Source organism: Ascidiella aspersa, chromosome 7, assembly GCF_963924565.1.
Source record: "Ascidiella aspersa chromosome 7, kaAscAspe10.2, whole genome shotgun sequence".
NCBI classification, from domain to species: domain Eukaryota; kingdom Metazoa; phylum Chordata; class Ascidiacea; order Phlebobranchia; family Ascidiidae; genus Ascidiella; species Ascidiella aspersa.
This window is the reverse complement of record NC_139453.1, coordinates 17,264,974-17,278,959: the sequence shown is the minus strand read 5'-3', so window position 1 is coordinate 17,278,959 and position 13,986 is coordinate 17,264,974. Positions and strand designations below refer to the sequence as shown.

Here is a 13,986-nt window from a genome sequence, read left to right as displayed (position 1 = left end):
CGTTTTAACAGTTTTATTTTGTTGACAGTTTACATTAGTTTGTAATAAATTTTTATTTCTGCGTTTGTCAACCATCAAATTTTAATATGAATTGCCGACTCAAAATTATAAACTCGCAAGTAACTAACTGTTACCAGCTATAGGTTTTGTGTGTATTTTTGTATATGTAATTGTTGGGAAAACTAATATAATATATAGAAACAAAATATATATATATATATAAAAACAGTTGGTCCACATTTTGAGCCTTAGTTAAGTCCCCATTCTTGTACTTTGCCACTGAATAGGTGAAACATAGGAATACAAAGTCAGCAGCATGAAAGTGATGTCGGAATAAAAACCTAAAGCCATAATCGAGAAGCGTGAATCACAACAACAACCATCACACTATGTGCCTGGACACCTTATTCTAAAATTTTTTTTTTAATTTTTTTATGTCATGACAACATTTTTTTATTATAGAATTAGTGTTCATTTTTGTGTATGTAATTGTCAAGAAAGCTGGTACAATGGCAGAAATGCCAATAATTGACCCAGATTTTGAACCTCAGTCAAGGCCTCGTTCTTGTACTTGGCCACTAAATAGGCCAAACATAGGAACACAAAGTCAGCCCCATGGAAGTGATGTTGGAATCAAACTCGAAGCCACAATCGAGGAGTGTGGATCACAAGAACAAATAATGACGGAGGCTAATAGTGGATCGTCTGATATGATAAACATGATTAAACATGAAACTAATAACGATTCAATTGGTGCTCTGAGCCTTGGTGGTTTCCCCACAAATGATTACACAAATGTGTTATTAGGTTCCCCCTCTGACAATCTTGTAAGTGATTTATCAAGCATCTTATGCCAGGCAAGTAAACCTTCAAACAGTAATGTAAATGAATATGCATCTCAATCTACAACTGCTCAAACAAGCATTTTTGGTCTTGTTAAGTCTAAACCTCAAAACTGTCAAGATGAAAACTCATGTGATGTTATTTCACCTGTTTCTGATGTTGGACTATCTCCTGTGGTTACAAATACATTAACAACAGCTAAAGCAAAATCATCTACCAGAAAAAATGCTTGGGGTAATCAGTCGTATGCTGATTTGATTACACAAGGTATTGAAAGCTCCCAAGATAAAAGACTCACTTTGGCACAAATATATGATTGGATGGTGAAAAATGTTCCTTACTTTAAAGACAAAGGTGATAGTAACTCATCTGCTGGATGGAAGGTTTGTATTGTTTTTAATGCCTTTCTAGGGAAGGTATTGTATAACAGAATGTTATATCAATGTAGCATATTGAAGAGCTTACTTTTATTTATCTACAAGGTGCTATGTGGTCAAATTTATTAAACGTTAAGATGCCCAAATAGGCTCCACGGAAGACCTTTTTTGGTGGTCACTTTATTTATGCATAGGTACATCCAAAGTGACACTACACTGCTTACTTGCCATTCAACAGAGCATCAATTATTGTCTTTTCAATTATTGTCGTGGGAATTAACCTAACTTGAAAATTCTATAAAAGTTATTGCCAACCGTAATTATTTTTGTTAACTACTGTTTTTAATACAAGGGAGTGACAGAGCAATATGCCTGGTAGAGCACGAGGGACGTTACAATAATCTTAATTAAAAAGATTTTCTTCCACATAAAGACGAGTCTTTAAATTAGAGTATTGTGCATGATTGAGACTCAATTTCGTCCTAGTAGTTTGTGTGGCGGACATTCAAGTCTATCGTTATTTAACTGCCCAATGGTCAAGGCAATTTTTTTTCGTTTCGCTCTGTTTTAAAAAGAACAATGCTCATAAAACAATAATTTTGGTATATTTTTTACACATAGCTTGTACTATAGCAAACTTATTTTGGTTCACATGACCATTTCATGCTGCGACTACAAGACAAGTTTGGAGAAATTATTTTTTGTAATGACATTTATGTTTTCGATCCATATTTAACAATGGACGATGATGGATTGCTGTTAAAAACATACTGCTAGCATGTTTGCAATACTATTTATTCACACAAAACCATCTTATTACTAATTCGTTTAAATCTACCAGGCATTTATATTTTCCCTTGCTGTTGCAAAGTTCCTATTTGCTGGAAATAAAATGTGTTACTAGCTCTGTGTAATTTTACAGTCACCGTTATCAATACTTGTAAAAGTTGTGAAAACGTTTCTCACCACAACAGTCATTAATATATAGTTTAACATCCTATACCTAAGCAAATTAGATTTCTGCCAATTATGTTAACAATAAACCACATTCAACCAAACTTGTTTTTATTAAAGTATACATGTTACTAGGGATGTTCAAAGTAGAATTCGAAGGTATTCTAGAATAATAGGTTTCAAATCTAGAATAACGAATCCAGAATAGCGAATCCTAGCATATTTTTATTAAATTATCTAACCTTGGTTTTGTTTGGGGAAGGAATTAATCTTAATCTACCCCACAGGGCCTACAATCACAGCAATAAATCGCCCAAACAATTTGCTAACATGTGTACATTATAATAAAAAAATCTCCCATATGTTTAACATTCTTAACAACTGTCAGTTGAAGCAGTTCTGTAAACTGTATTATGTCAACTGTCCAGGTTGTTGCCAAAACTTATATTTTTGCCAATAGTGAGTACAATGAAACACTGCATAGTCTGCAAACAGAAGTCTTAAGCGATTTGATCCTGTTTTTAAAGCATTGTTGGGTTTTAGTCCTTCTTTTTTGACTAACATGATCTGTTATGCAGTCAAATAATGTACTGCAAAGAACACAAATTTACTATTGACATAACGAATTCTTGACAATTACGCTGTGTATAACTGCATATCCTCGCTGAATATTGGCCTAAAGTTGACCTTAAGTAACCCTATAGCGCATTTTGTAGATGGCTAGCACGTGTTTCTTTTGCAACTAAACGCATTTAGAGAAATTGCGAAAACGCTGACAATGCACTACCAGGCTACATTTAAAGCAAGCCCTGTAAATTGGTCGCCGCAGCGACAGGCCAACTTACCACACGCGTTTGTACAATTAGGTGCAACAATCGGCGGTAAAACATTACATTATATCGGTTCCAATTACCCTAAAATAAACGGCAGAATTGGATTTGAATCCCACCTGGAATCCAGGTGGGATTCAAATCCAAGGATTCGATATTCTACTTTGAACATCCCTACATGTTACTAACACTGAGGCAAAACAAATATAATTTTTTGTAAGTAATATTAGTACAGAGGATTTAACCGTCTACACTACTGTGTACATCAGTGTATTAATAACTTAAGTCAGTGACTTTACTCAAGTAAACTATAGTCACTGTTTTTAAATGACTTTACTTAGTCGTAGCGGTAACAGACTTGACTTGAATGAATTCTTTTGAACAAAAGACTTACCTTTGACTTAAGTCATTGAATCAAATGGCTTGGATTAAAACGTGATTTAATTTAACATTGTTCTATAAAACTAAGCTATTTATCTATAGTTTTGCACTTTGTTATTTTTTACTTGACTTAGTGCTAATATTGAGACGAGTTTTCAGGTTTTAGTAGTTTATCGTTTTATTTTGAAACTAGTGACCTAACTTGGAGATAAAAAGACTTGACTTGGACTTCAGTTATTGTGTGTGTGACTTGACCGGGACTTAAAAGTTTTTCAAAATGACTTATTTGCAACACTGGACTGTTTGATAAATAATGTTAGTTGCAATTACATTAATGTTGCAAACACATATAAATGTTTTTTGCTTAGCGTTGACCGCGTTAGGCAAGAAAATTGAAACGACCGCATAAATTGATGTCACAAATTGATACAAATAGACTTACATAATTCTTCTGATTTCTGTCAAAAAAGTATAAAACTTAAATGAAGTCTAAATACATTTAGTGCAAAACCTTTTTATTTTTACTATTTTTTTAAAAATTAATTATTAAATATACGGTACACTAACATTCCAACATGCCTTCAGGGACCCCTTAAAATCCTGTTAGGTTCATGGATCCCAGTTTAGGAACCCCTGGTTATAAAATATGTTAGCATCAGAAAACTAGTTGCTGATTTACTGTGACAATAGTTGCTATATGTCACAAATTTAATTATTGTTACCCTTTGAAGCATAACTAATGTGTTAGGCCGCGGGAACTGCCGTCCGGGTCGGCTCCCGTCGCCACGGTTTCCCCTCAGGAATAGGACATTTGTGAATTTCGCAGCCTCGGTTTTATCGGCGCTGCGTGATATCTTTGTGCCGATTTCGTTTGCTATTGTGTGGTGTCGTTTTGATGGGATTCGTCGGGTGGATACCGAGAGAATCGGACGCATTTGAGCACGGTTTGCAATCTCGTTGGTTAGAGACAAGCTGTAGCCTTATGCGAGCACTTGGTGTGCGTGGTTAGTTGCCGTGTACTGATTGTCGTTCTGTCCAATAAACGTCTTGCTCGAGAAAGTAAAGTCATTCCTATCCTTAGCAGCTACTTTGGGGATTGTGTCCCGATCTAGTCTGCGACAATTGGGGGCTCGTCCGGGAATTAAAAAGGTTTGACTTAGAGACCTCTTCAAGACGAGGTAGAAATGGACAAGATAATCGAGGCAGGAAAGAGCATAGGACTCGCAGGTGATGCCCTGGTGAAGTTCGTGCTTCAACAGCAGCAGCTGCAGTGGATGACCACAGAACGCGAAGCATATCGCAGAGAACGCGAAGCAGTGGCAGCCGCCAAAGTAAGGCGGGCCGAAGCATATCGTAGAGAACGCGAAGCAGAGGCAGTCGCCAAAGTAAGGCGGGCCGAAGACGCTCGAAGAGAACGCGAAGCAGCAGAGGCACACGCCGAAGAAATTCGGGCCAAAGTACCTCGAAGAAACCGCGAAGCCATCAAAGTAAGGTTGGTTAAAGAAATGGCAGCCGCCGAAGTAAGGCTGGCCGAAGCAGATCGAGATTACCGCAAATCAATTGCAGCCGCCGAAGAAAGGCTGGCCGAAGCAGATCGAGATTACCGCGAAGCAGAGGCAGGCGCCGAAGAATGGCGGGCCAAAGAAGGGGCAGCCGCCGAAGAATGGCGGGCCAGAGAAGCCCGAAGAGAAAACGAGTTTCGATTAGAGATGAATCGGTTGGAAGTTGAATTAGCTCAACTTCAGCATCGGAGACCAGTCCTATTAAAGCTGGTCGAATTCAAGAAAAAAGAAAATAGGCCGAATACTTCCGATGATAGTCAAGAGAGGACTAGGAAACAAAAGTGGCGAGATCGACAAGTCAAAGTGGACAGGCAAGCAGAAGCGTTTGAAGAGGTGCCTACCACAGAAATATTTGTCACAAAGGTGAAATACACAGGCGCTTTGCATCCGTCGCTTGTCGCGAAAAATGTGATGAACAGCAAAGAAATTGCCGCGCCTGGCAAGGTCAGTTTGGAAAGCTTGGTTGGCGGAAAAGTGACCGGGAAGAGTTCTACTGAGGAAGGTCAGTTGTGCGACGAGGCTTTGGAAACGTCAAACGAAAAGTGTTCTGAAGACGTCCAGTTGTACAGCGAGGCTTTGGAAGCGGAAAACAAAAGGGGTTGTGATGACGCCCAGTTGTACAGCGAGGCGATAGAAGCGACAAGCGAACGGTGGGTTGAAGACGTTCCGTCGGGCTTCGAATCGTTGAAAGCGGCCGACAATTCGAAGGTATTGGAGTGCGTAGAAGCAGATGGTGTTCGAAAAGCAGGAAACGGGGTCACACTTTGCACCTCTTACTCTGAGGATGACGTGAAGCTGGAGTTCTTGTGCATTGCGGATGGTCTACGGGCGCTTTCGAAGGTGGTTCAGGTTGGAAGCAAGGTCATTACGCCGAACAACCTCAACAGGATCTTTGACCTGTCACCGGTTGCGCAATATGTGCGGCCCTCACCGGATAGAGACAAAATTAAGCGGCGCGCGTTAAAATGGGTCATGGCGATGACCAGAGTTGTTTAAAATTAAACGACTGTAAATGTACATGCGATGTTTTCTCGTCTGATGTTTTTCTCTGGCTAAAATGTAAACATAGCAAAGTCGTCTTAAGTTGGGGTAAAGTGTGGACTGCAGTTTGTTTAATTTTTGCTGGCAATTTGTGTTGTAAATTTACTGTGTGCCATCGCGAAGTTAACTTGGGCTAAAGTGTGTATTGTACTTTATTTTTACTTCGTTTTAAATTTGTGTTCCGTTAAATTAGCCAATCGCAAGGATTGTCTTGAAGAGGGGGTAAATGTCACAAATTTAATTATTGTTACCCTTTGAAGCATAACTAATGTGTTAGGCCGCGGGAACTGCCGTCCGGGTCGGCTCCCGTCGCCACGGTTTCCCCTCAGGAATAGGACATTTGTGAATTTCGCAGCCTCGGTTTTATCGGCGCTGCGTGATATCTTTGTGCCGATTTTGTTTGCTATTGTGTGGTGTCGTTTTGATGGGATTCGTCGGGTGGATACCGAGAGAATCGGACGCATTTGAGCACGGTTTGCAATCTCGTTGGTTAGAGACAAGCTGTAGCCTTATGCGAGCACTTGGTGTGCGTGGTTAGTTGCCGTGTACTGATTGTCGTTCTGTCCAATAAACGTCTTGCTCGAGAAAGTAAAGTCATTCCTATCCTTAGCAGCTACTTTGGGGATTGTGTCCCGATCTAGTCTGCGACACTATACAAGGTGAAGTCAGCAAAAACTGGCATCTTGCCCGCGAAAAAGCCATCTTTTATCTGAAAGCCTTTATTATTGTTAAAAGCGACCACAGAAGGGCTTGGTCACAGCTGTTGTACATGCTTGTGTTTGTATCTTTTGTTTCAAAGCATTTTAAATTTTGCAGCCAATAACGGAAATGTCTGTCATAATTATGATGTTTTTGACACAATATTTTCCGTTTTTTGTGATGAATAAACAAAAAACCTTCTGTTGCAAATTATTTCACCTAGATTTACTGACCTTAGTTACCAAATTATTGAATATATGCAATTCTCCCACTATATATTCCAGTCCACATAGCGTCCAAATAGTTATTCAGAATATATTTTATGTTGTGGCTGTCACAGTTTTCATGTTGTATGAAATAAGCATATTCTTGTTTATTAATTTAATGATTTTTGCTATTGGGTTGGTTTACTCAATAACTCATTCTAAGTTAAACATTTTTTGTTGTGTTTTCAGAATTCGATTCGCCACAATCTTTCTCTTCATAGTAAGTTTAAAAGGATTCAGAATGAAGGTACTGGAAAATCATCATGGTGGGTAATAAACTACGATGCCAAGCCTGGAAAATCTCCCAGAAGAAGGGCAACCAGTATGGACACCTCAAATCCAAAAATTTGTGGTTCTCGGAGACATGCACTAATGAAAAAAAAGGTTTTGTAAACGTTGGTGTACAAGTAATTATATACTTTTACAATATAGATTTCAACATGATAAAATTTAGATTACAAACTTCTGACTAATCTAAGATGTAAAATTTGAAGGGCTTTTCAAAACAGCTATTTTCTTTATTAAGTTTGTTTTCAAGGTTTAGTGGCAGTGTGAAATAATTTTTGCCAAAATATTTTGGTTACAAAAATACATTTTTTACTGTAAGTTTCCAGATGTGATATGACAGGTTAATACGAAATAAAACTTAAGAACAGGGCATATCCAGAAAATCAAAAAAGGGGGATCGCGAATTTTAATGTAGGGAATTCCCCTATTTTCTGTCCATCTTTAATGAATAATGATGTCATAAACTAGTGGAAGGTATGACGTCATAAAATGGTGATTTGTAATGACGTCATAAAAATAATCAGACAAAATCAATTAATGTACAGCAAAGCAAACTTTTACGAAACAAAGCGAACACATGTGTTGAAACCGCTTAGTGTGCAATCGTTAACTTCAGGCGAAAAACTAAACCAAGACAGTCAAGTATGTGTAATTGAGTTTGGTAGAATCATGTTTTGACTATCAGCAGCATATCAGCATTTTACTAAGTTCCAAATATGGGATCACGCTATAATGCAAGCATGTCTCTTTCCGTCTGCAACACTAAAAAATATTGGTTTTCCCGAGTGTTATTATGCCATAATTAGCGCAACAGCTGCGTCGAGAAGTGTGCCGAATGAGCTTAAATAGACGGGGTTGCGGTTGTTGTATATTTTGTCATGGGGTATTTTTCAGGGCCTTATTTTCATGGGTGATTCAATAATTGGGTCATTATAAATAGAGTTCTACCAGGTTATTTTTTGTAGTATTATGTATTATACTTTTTATTCGTTTTACGCTTTACATTAAGTTGTACTTTCTCTTGTCTTGTTTCTGCAAGCAAAAACAAATATGGGCCGAAAATTTCCTGCCTTCACTTCTGACGTAGATGCAAATATTTTTACAAAACAAAAATGCCTATCGATTTTACCCCCTCCCCCCAAACCAAATAAAACTTATTTCCCCCCTATTAATAAAAAACCTGCAATCCATTAATAAAATATTTTTGATTCCCCCGAAACCAAAGATAAACGATAAACAAAACTAACATTCTCCACCCGGGAGTAAATATTTCATTAACAAAACAATATTCTTGAATTTTTTTTTCAAACGCCCTTCAAAAAATGCTACCCCAACCCTTGGGCCAAAATCACAAAAATCTACAACCTTCTTCATCATCTTTTTTTATCTAAACTCAAATTAACTTTTTGTATTAATTTTCCACAAAAGCACCCGAATGTTGGGTTGTTTAGGCCTGAAAAACAAACAAGTGATTCGTAGTATCATTTTTGTAGTTTACTAGCGGTTTGATTTACATAAATAGCATATTGGCGAACACTACAAAAGGGAGATATATTGCTAGATATTACTGTCGCTAGGTAGGCGTAGAGAGCTTCAAATAACTTAACGTCACACTATTTTATAGCGAAAAAATAGGACCCGCTCATAATTTTAAACCTATACCTATACCAAAATTACATAACAAACATAAATTTTAAAGATGATTTTTTAAAGGTTAAATTTATGAGTACCAGATTATAGACCCTCAAAACTTTTGAGGCACAATTAACAAAATCCGTTTTTAAATAAGAACAATGAACGGTAAAAACAATTAAAAAAGACATTTTTTCTTTGCGCAAAAACACTTAACTTAACCGCTTGTTTGCGGTCTGTTTCGCGTGACAACAGCAAGTTTCTCAAAGTTTAAAACGTTATAATGTTTCCGGCCTTTTTATGCCCCTTAACATCATGTTGTTTAGCAGAGATTATGTAAAAAATATGGCAACCCTAGTAAATAGTATTCCCCAACAGATTTTGTTTTGTTTACTTGTGAATATAAAATCATTATATCATCTTCGTTGTATAAATAGATGACTGCTTTTACCCATATAGACAATAAAAAAATTACATTTCCTTCTTAAAACTGTGAGATTTTGTGTAGAATTCATTAGACTGTTTCTTACCGTATTCCGTATTTGTTTATTAAGATAACAATTTAAAATGCGCACACAATTTCAAGATGACGTTATACATTTCGATGAACTGGTTATACTGCGAAATATAAATGCTTATGGTAACATACTAAACAGTTTCCATAAATGCATATGACATCCGATGGCCAGGGAGACTTTTAGGTTTTGTCTGTATATGTTTGGCATACTGGCTTCTGGCGTTTTAAAGTAAAATACAACGACGTAATCTGTTTCGCTGCAATCACAGGTGCCCCTTTGTCATTTATTAGCGCGAAACAGCCTCCACAACATTTTCCTTTCAACCTATTATGGCTATCGAAATTATAGTCCGAACAGCTGTACCAAATATTAAAGTTGTACCACACTTGTAATGGATCTTGCCCAATATTCGACTTTTAACATAACTTATGCCAGCCTTTGCGTTTAAATGATAATCCTGGTAATGGAGATTTTAATGTTTCTTTGAAGTGTGTGTTTTGGCTAAAAGTGAAAATATTTTGCTCTGTGCATTAATGAAACATTTAGTGCATGTTCCACTTAATAGATTGCGGCAAACTCGTTTAGTTCTTTTAAAACAGGAAACGAAATTTCCAAAACCACAAAAAAAACTGATTTTGTTTTATAATTGTCAGGGGGTATATTTTCAGGGCTTAGTGTTTATTTTTATTTTGGTTTAATTTTTTTTTTTATATTCATTTTTTAATTTTTTTTTTTTATTTTTTATTTTATACTTTTTATTTTTCAATATTTTGTATTGTCTATTTTATATTATATATTTCATATTTTGTTTTTCATTTTCCTTAACTTGTTTCTGCAAGCAAAAACAGATATGGGCCGAAAACTTCCCCGCTTTGATGCAAAAGGGGTTCAAATATGGCGTAGTATTTGGGGAATGATCGAAACATATATTTGATAAATAGAATTTATGTAGATAATGTGTATGGCCATTTTATTACATTTTGGCCAGTTTACGTGTTTGAAAAGCAAATATTATCATTCTCCTAAAGACTTAAAATGGTTTAACGCCTATGGTTTGCAATACTTTTCCAAACTTTTACTCGGTAAATTTTTACCATGGCTTGGTCCGAGCAATCACTGTTGAAACAGACTTTAAATCTGTAGTTTCAAACAACACACTATTATGTGCCTAATACGCTAACTATTAAATTGAAAGTTTTGCTAGTTGTTTAGGCCTGATATTGGTATGTTGGTTGGAGCAACATGCACAACAGGTGCTAACAGAGAGGCTTACACTGCCTAAAGATTTCGCATTTAAATTTGCGGCGGTAAATACACCCTATTGACACTAAATTATTAGGCGAAGCTTATATCAAAGTAATTGGTCGCCCGAAAAAAAGCTAACGCCGCATTTAAAGCAAGCATTATAAATGAGTCGCCGATATTCTGCTTTGAACATCTCTACTCGCAATGTTTCCCTCCGTTAATTGTACGGTGGGTGAAACTTTATTCACGGCCTTACCTCTTTGTGTATTACCGCGACAATACAATGAAATACGATTTGGAGAATATTGGAAAAATCGTATTTGGAGAATATTTGCTATTTGCACCTGTTCTGTATGTTACTCCAATCCAACATATCAACACACAATTATAAGTTGTGTATAATAATATAATAACGTATGGCTTTGAAGCGAAAGGGGTTCGAATATGGCGTAGTATTTGGGGAATGAAAAATTTACGCAGATAATGATTACGGCCATGTTATTACATTTTGGTCAGCTAGGATGTTTGAAAAGCCAATATTTTCATTCTCTCTAAATGATTTAATGTCTATGGTTTGCTATACTTTTTTCAACTTTTGTAAATTTTTACCATGCCTTGGTCTGAGCAATCACTGTTGAAACAGAGTTTAAATCTGTAGTTTTGAGCAATATGCAAACACGTTTATGTGCCCAATTAGCCACGTTTTATATTGAAAGTTTTGCCAATTTAAATCCAATAAACGCAATATTTGTTTATTTATGACGCCATGTTGTGACGTAGCTTTGTAACGTCGTCGCTAAGAATGCGTTAAACTTAAGCTTTTTGTTGTTGTAGCGCTTGTATAATTATATTTGTTAAGTCCTGGTGTTGATATGTTTGAATGGTGCAACAATTACAACAGGTGATAACTGATAACAGAGATGTGTCCACTGCCTCAAGGATTTGCATTTAAATTTGCAGTGGTAAAATATTTTGTGTTGTAAGAGCAATAGGTTATTTTACTTAGAGAGGCCTCTTTATGAAAGGCAAGTCGCATGCCACTAGTTTTACTAGACAAGCCACTTCGAACAAAAACGTTGCAGGCGCAGGACAATGAGGCACAGCAGGGATGCCAGCAGCCGCCTCGTTGCGACGCGAGCTGAATAAATCAAGTGAATGAAAGCATTCTGTATTGAAGTTTTTCTGCCGCTAGATAGTAGTAGATAGCTGTTATGAAGTAAAATGATGACGTAACACTTTTGTTTTTTGTCCCCCAATCGGAGGTGCCTATGGGTGCAGCCTCATAAACCTCTACATAGCACCTTCATACCACTCTACGCCATCTCTGAAAATTTGAAAGTTCTACGATGTTCACTTTTTCTATAATGCTCTGGACAAAATCGGTCTGAAACATGCCATAGCAAACCATAGCAAACCATATGAAACCAAAAAAAAACAACGGCAAAAACAAGATATGTCCCGAAAATAAATTTTCGGCCCATATAATAAGTTGCGTCAATTACACACTAAGCACATGGTTTTAGGATATGCTTATAGAGAATAATTTTGCGGCAACAATCATTACACAAAAATACCACTTTGAAAGTCACAGTTAACCACCTCTTAAAAGAATCTGCTTTAGTTAAAAAAAATGCTGTTGTTTTTTTTACACCAACATCAGTTGTCACTTGTCGCACACAAACTGGATTATAATCAGCCAACCTGAACGAATAACAAATGAAAATAATCTGCATTGGTTTCGCATTAGCTCAAGTCGCGTGACCTATTACATTAAAAGTATTGCCTATTAGGATTGTGAGTAAAACCCTGGCAAAAACAAACAAAAAACGATAATATCACTAACAAAAAGGGGGGGTTCGGACACCCAAACAACACTCCCTCCCCCTGGATGTGGCACTGGTAAGGAACCACTGTTATAAGGTGTTACATATATGGGTAATTCCATGTCAAAACAACCCGAAACTAGACAGGGTGTGCGGTTTTTGTATATTTTGCCAGGGGGGTATAGCGCGTTTCTACTATATTATACCAGGGGGGTATAGCGCGGTTCTACTATATTATACCAGGGGGTATAGCGCGGTTTCACTATACTTTACCAGGGTGTTATTCCTTAGTTATTCTATATTCTTTCAACGGGTCTTATTCGTCAGTGTCCATATACTCCCAATGTTGTGCTTCCAGTTTCGGTGCTTTAGTAGGCAAAAGCGGATGTGGCCCGAAGTTGAGTGTTATAGGTTGGACATGGTGCACTTTTGCTAGATTGATTGCCAGTGGTCTTAATATAAATTTTGTTGCGAAGCAAACCTATAACTTGTCTTTATAATTAAAAAATATTTGACAATTTTTTCTTGCACCCCTATACGCCTCTAATTGGGAACAAAAGTCAATAGTCTGACGTATTCGATTTAGTTCTTTACAGCTATCTACTCCAATCTAGCGGCAGAAAACCTTCAATACAGAATTCGTTCATATTCGCTTTATTCTGTCCGCGAAGCGGCTGGTCATTGCTGTGCTTTTTTTGTCAAGCGCGTGCAACATTCATTGTGCAAAGTGTCTCGTCTGAGTGAAACTAAGCGCGTGCGACTTGCCTTTTAGAAAGAGGCTTCTCTTAGTAAATTATTTTATTGCTCTTACAAAACAACATATTTTACCGCCACAAGTTCAAATGAAAAACCTGCCAGGCAGTGTACACCACTCTGTTTGCAATTTTTATTCCATCAAAAAATCACTTTAATTTCTATAATTTTGGTTAATTATTTTCCCCCATGGGTTAATTATTTTGAGTTGAATGTCAATTTTGCTGTGAAGCAACCTATAATTTGTCTTTATAATTGAAAACTATTTAACAATGTGTTTTACACAAAAACGGCCGAATTTTAATTTTGACCCCCCAAAATACTCCCCTTTTTTCAAGAGGTAAAATGTTTATTTTAACCTCACCTTTTTAAATGGTTCTCTAACATTTGTGAAATTTTCAGATTTTTATGTCATTTCCTTCTAGTGTAAATATATCTTTGAAATTTCCTAAAGTGTTTTGCATTTTGACCCCCCGGATAAACAGTTCAGGGGTAATGTTTAAAATTTTGTTACTTAGCATTGTTCATGACATGTATCCATCATCCATAAATATATCAGATTTTTTTTACATTTTTTTATATGTGAAAAGTGCCTAAAACCAAAATTAACAAAAATTGACAGTTTTGCCCCCCTAAAAACCACCCCTTGGAACCTTGGCAAATTTTTTTTATATTAGAAACAACTTTGGGAGGGTATTTAGGAGTTGAGAAAATTTAATGTTCCAACTATGCTTTTTTCCTTGTCAAAAGTGAGCCACAAATAAATTGACTGAA

At 36.7% G+C, this 13,986-nt stretch overlaps 1 protein-coding gene across 2 annotated transcripts in view; it reads left to right on the top strand.

Annotated features, from left to right (window-relative positions):
- The first annotated feature begins 468 nt into the window (after positions 1–468).
- LOC146138094 (uncharacterized) overlaps positions 469–13,986 on the top strand; it is a 57,341-nt gene continuing 43,823 nt past the window's right edge. For both annotated transcript variants that reach the window (XM_083393208.1, XM_083393207.1), the window contains exons 1-2: positions 469–1,226; positions 7,143–7,337. In XM_083393208.1, the coding sequence (XP_083249334.1) occupies positions 510–1,226; positions 7,143–7,337 (912 nt within the window). In that variant the 5' untranslated portion in view covers positions 469–509. The remainder of the gene's footprint in view (positions 1,227–7,142; positions 7,338–13,986) is intronic.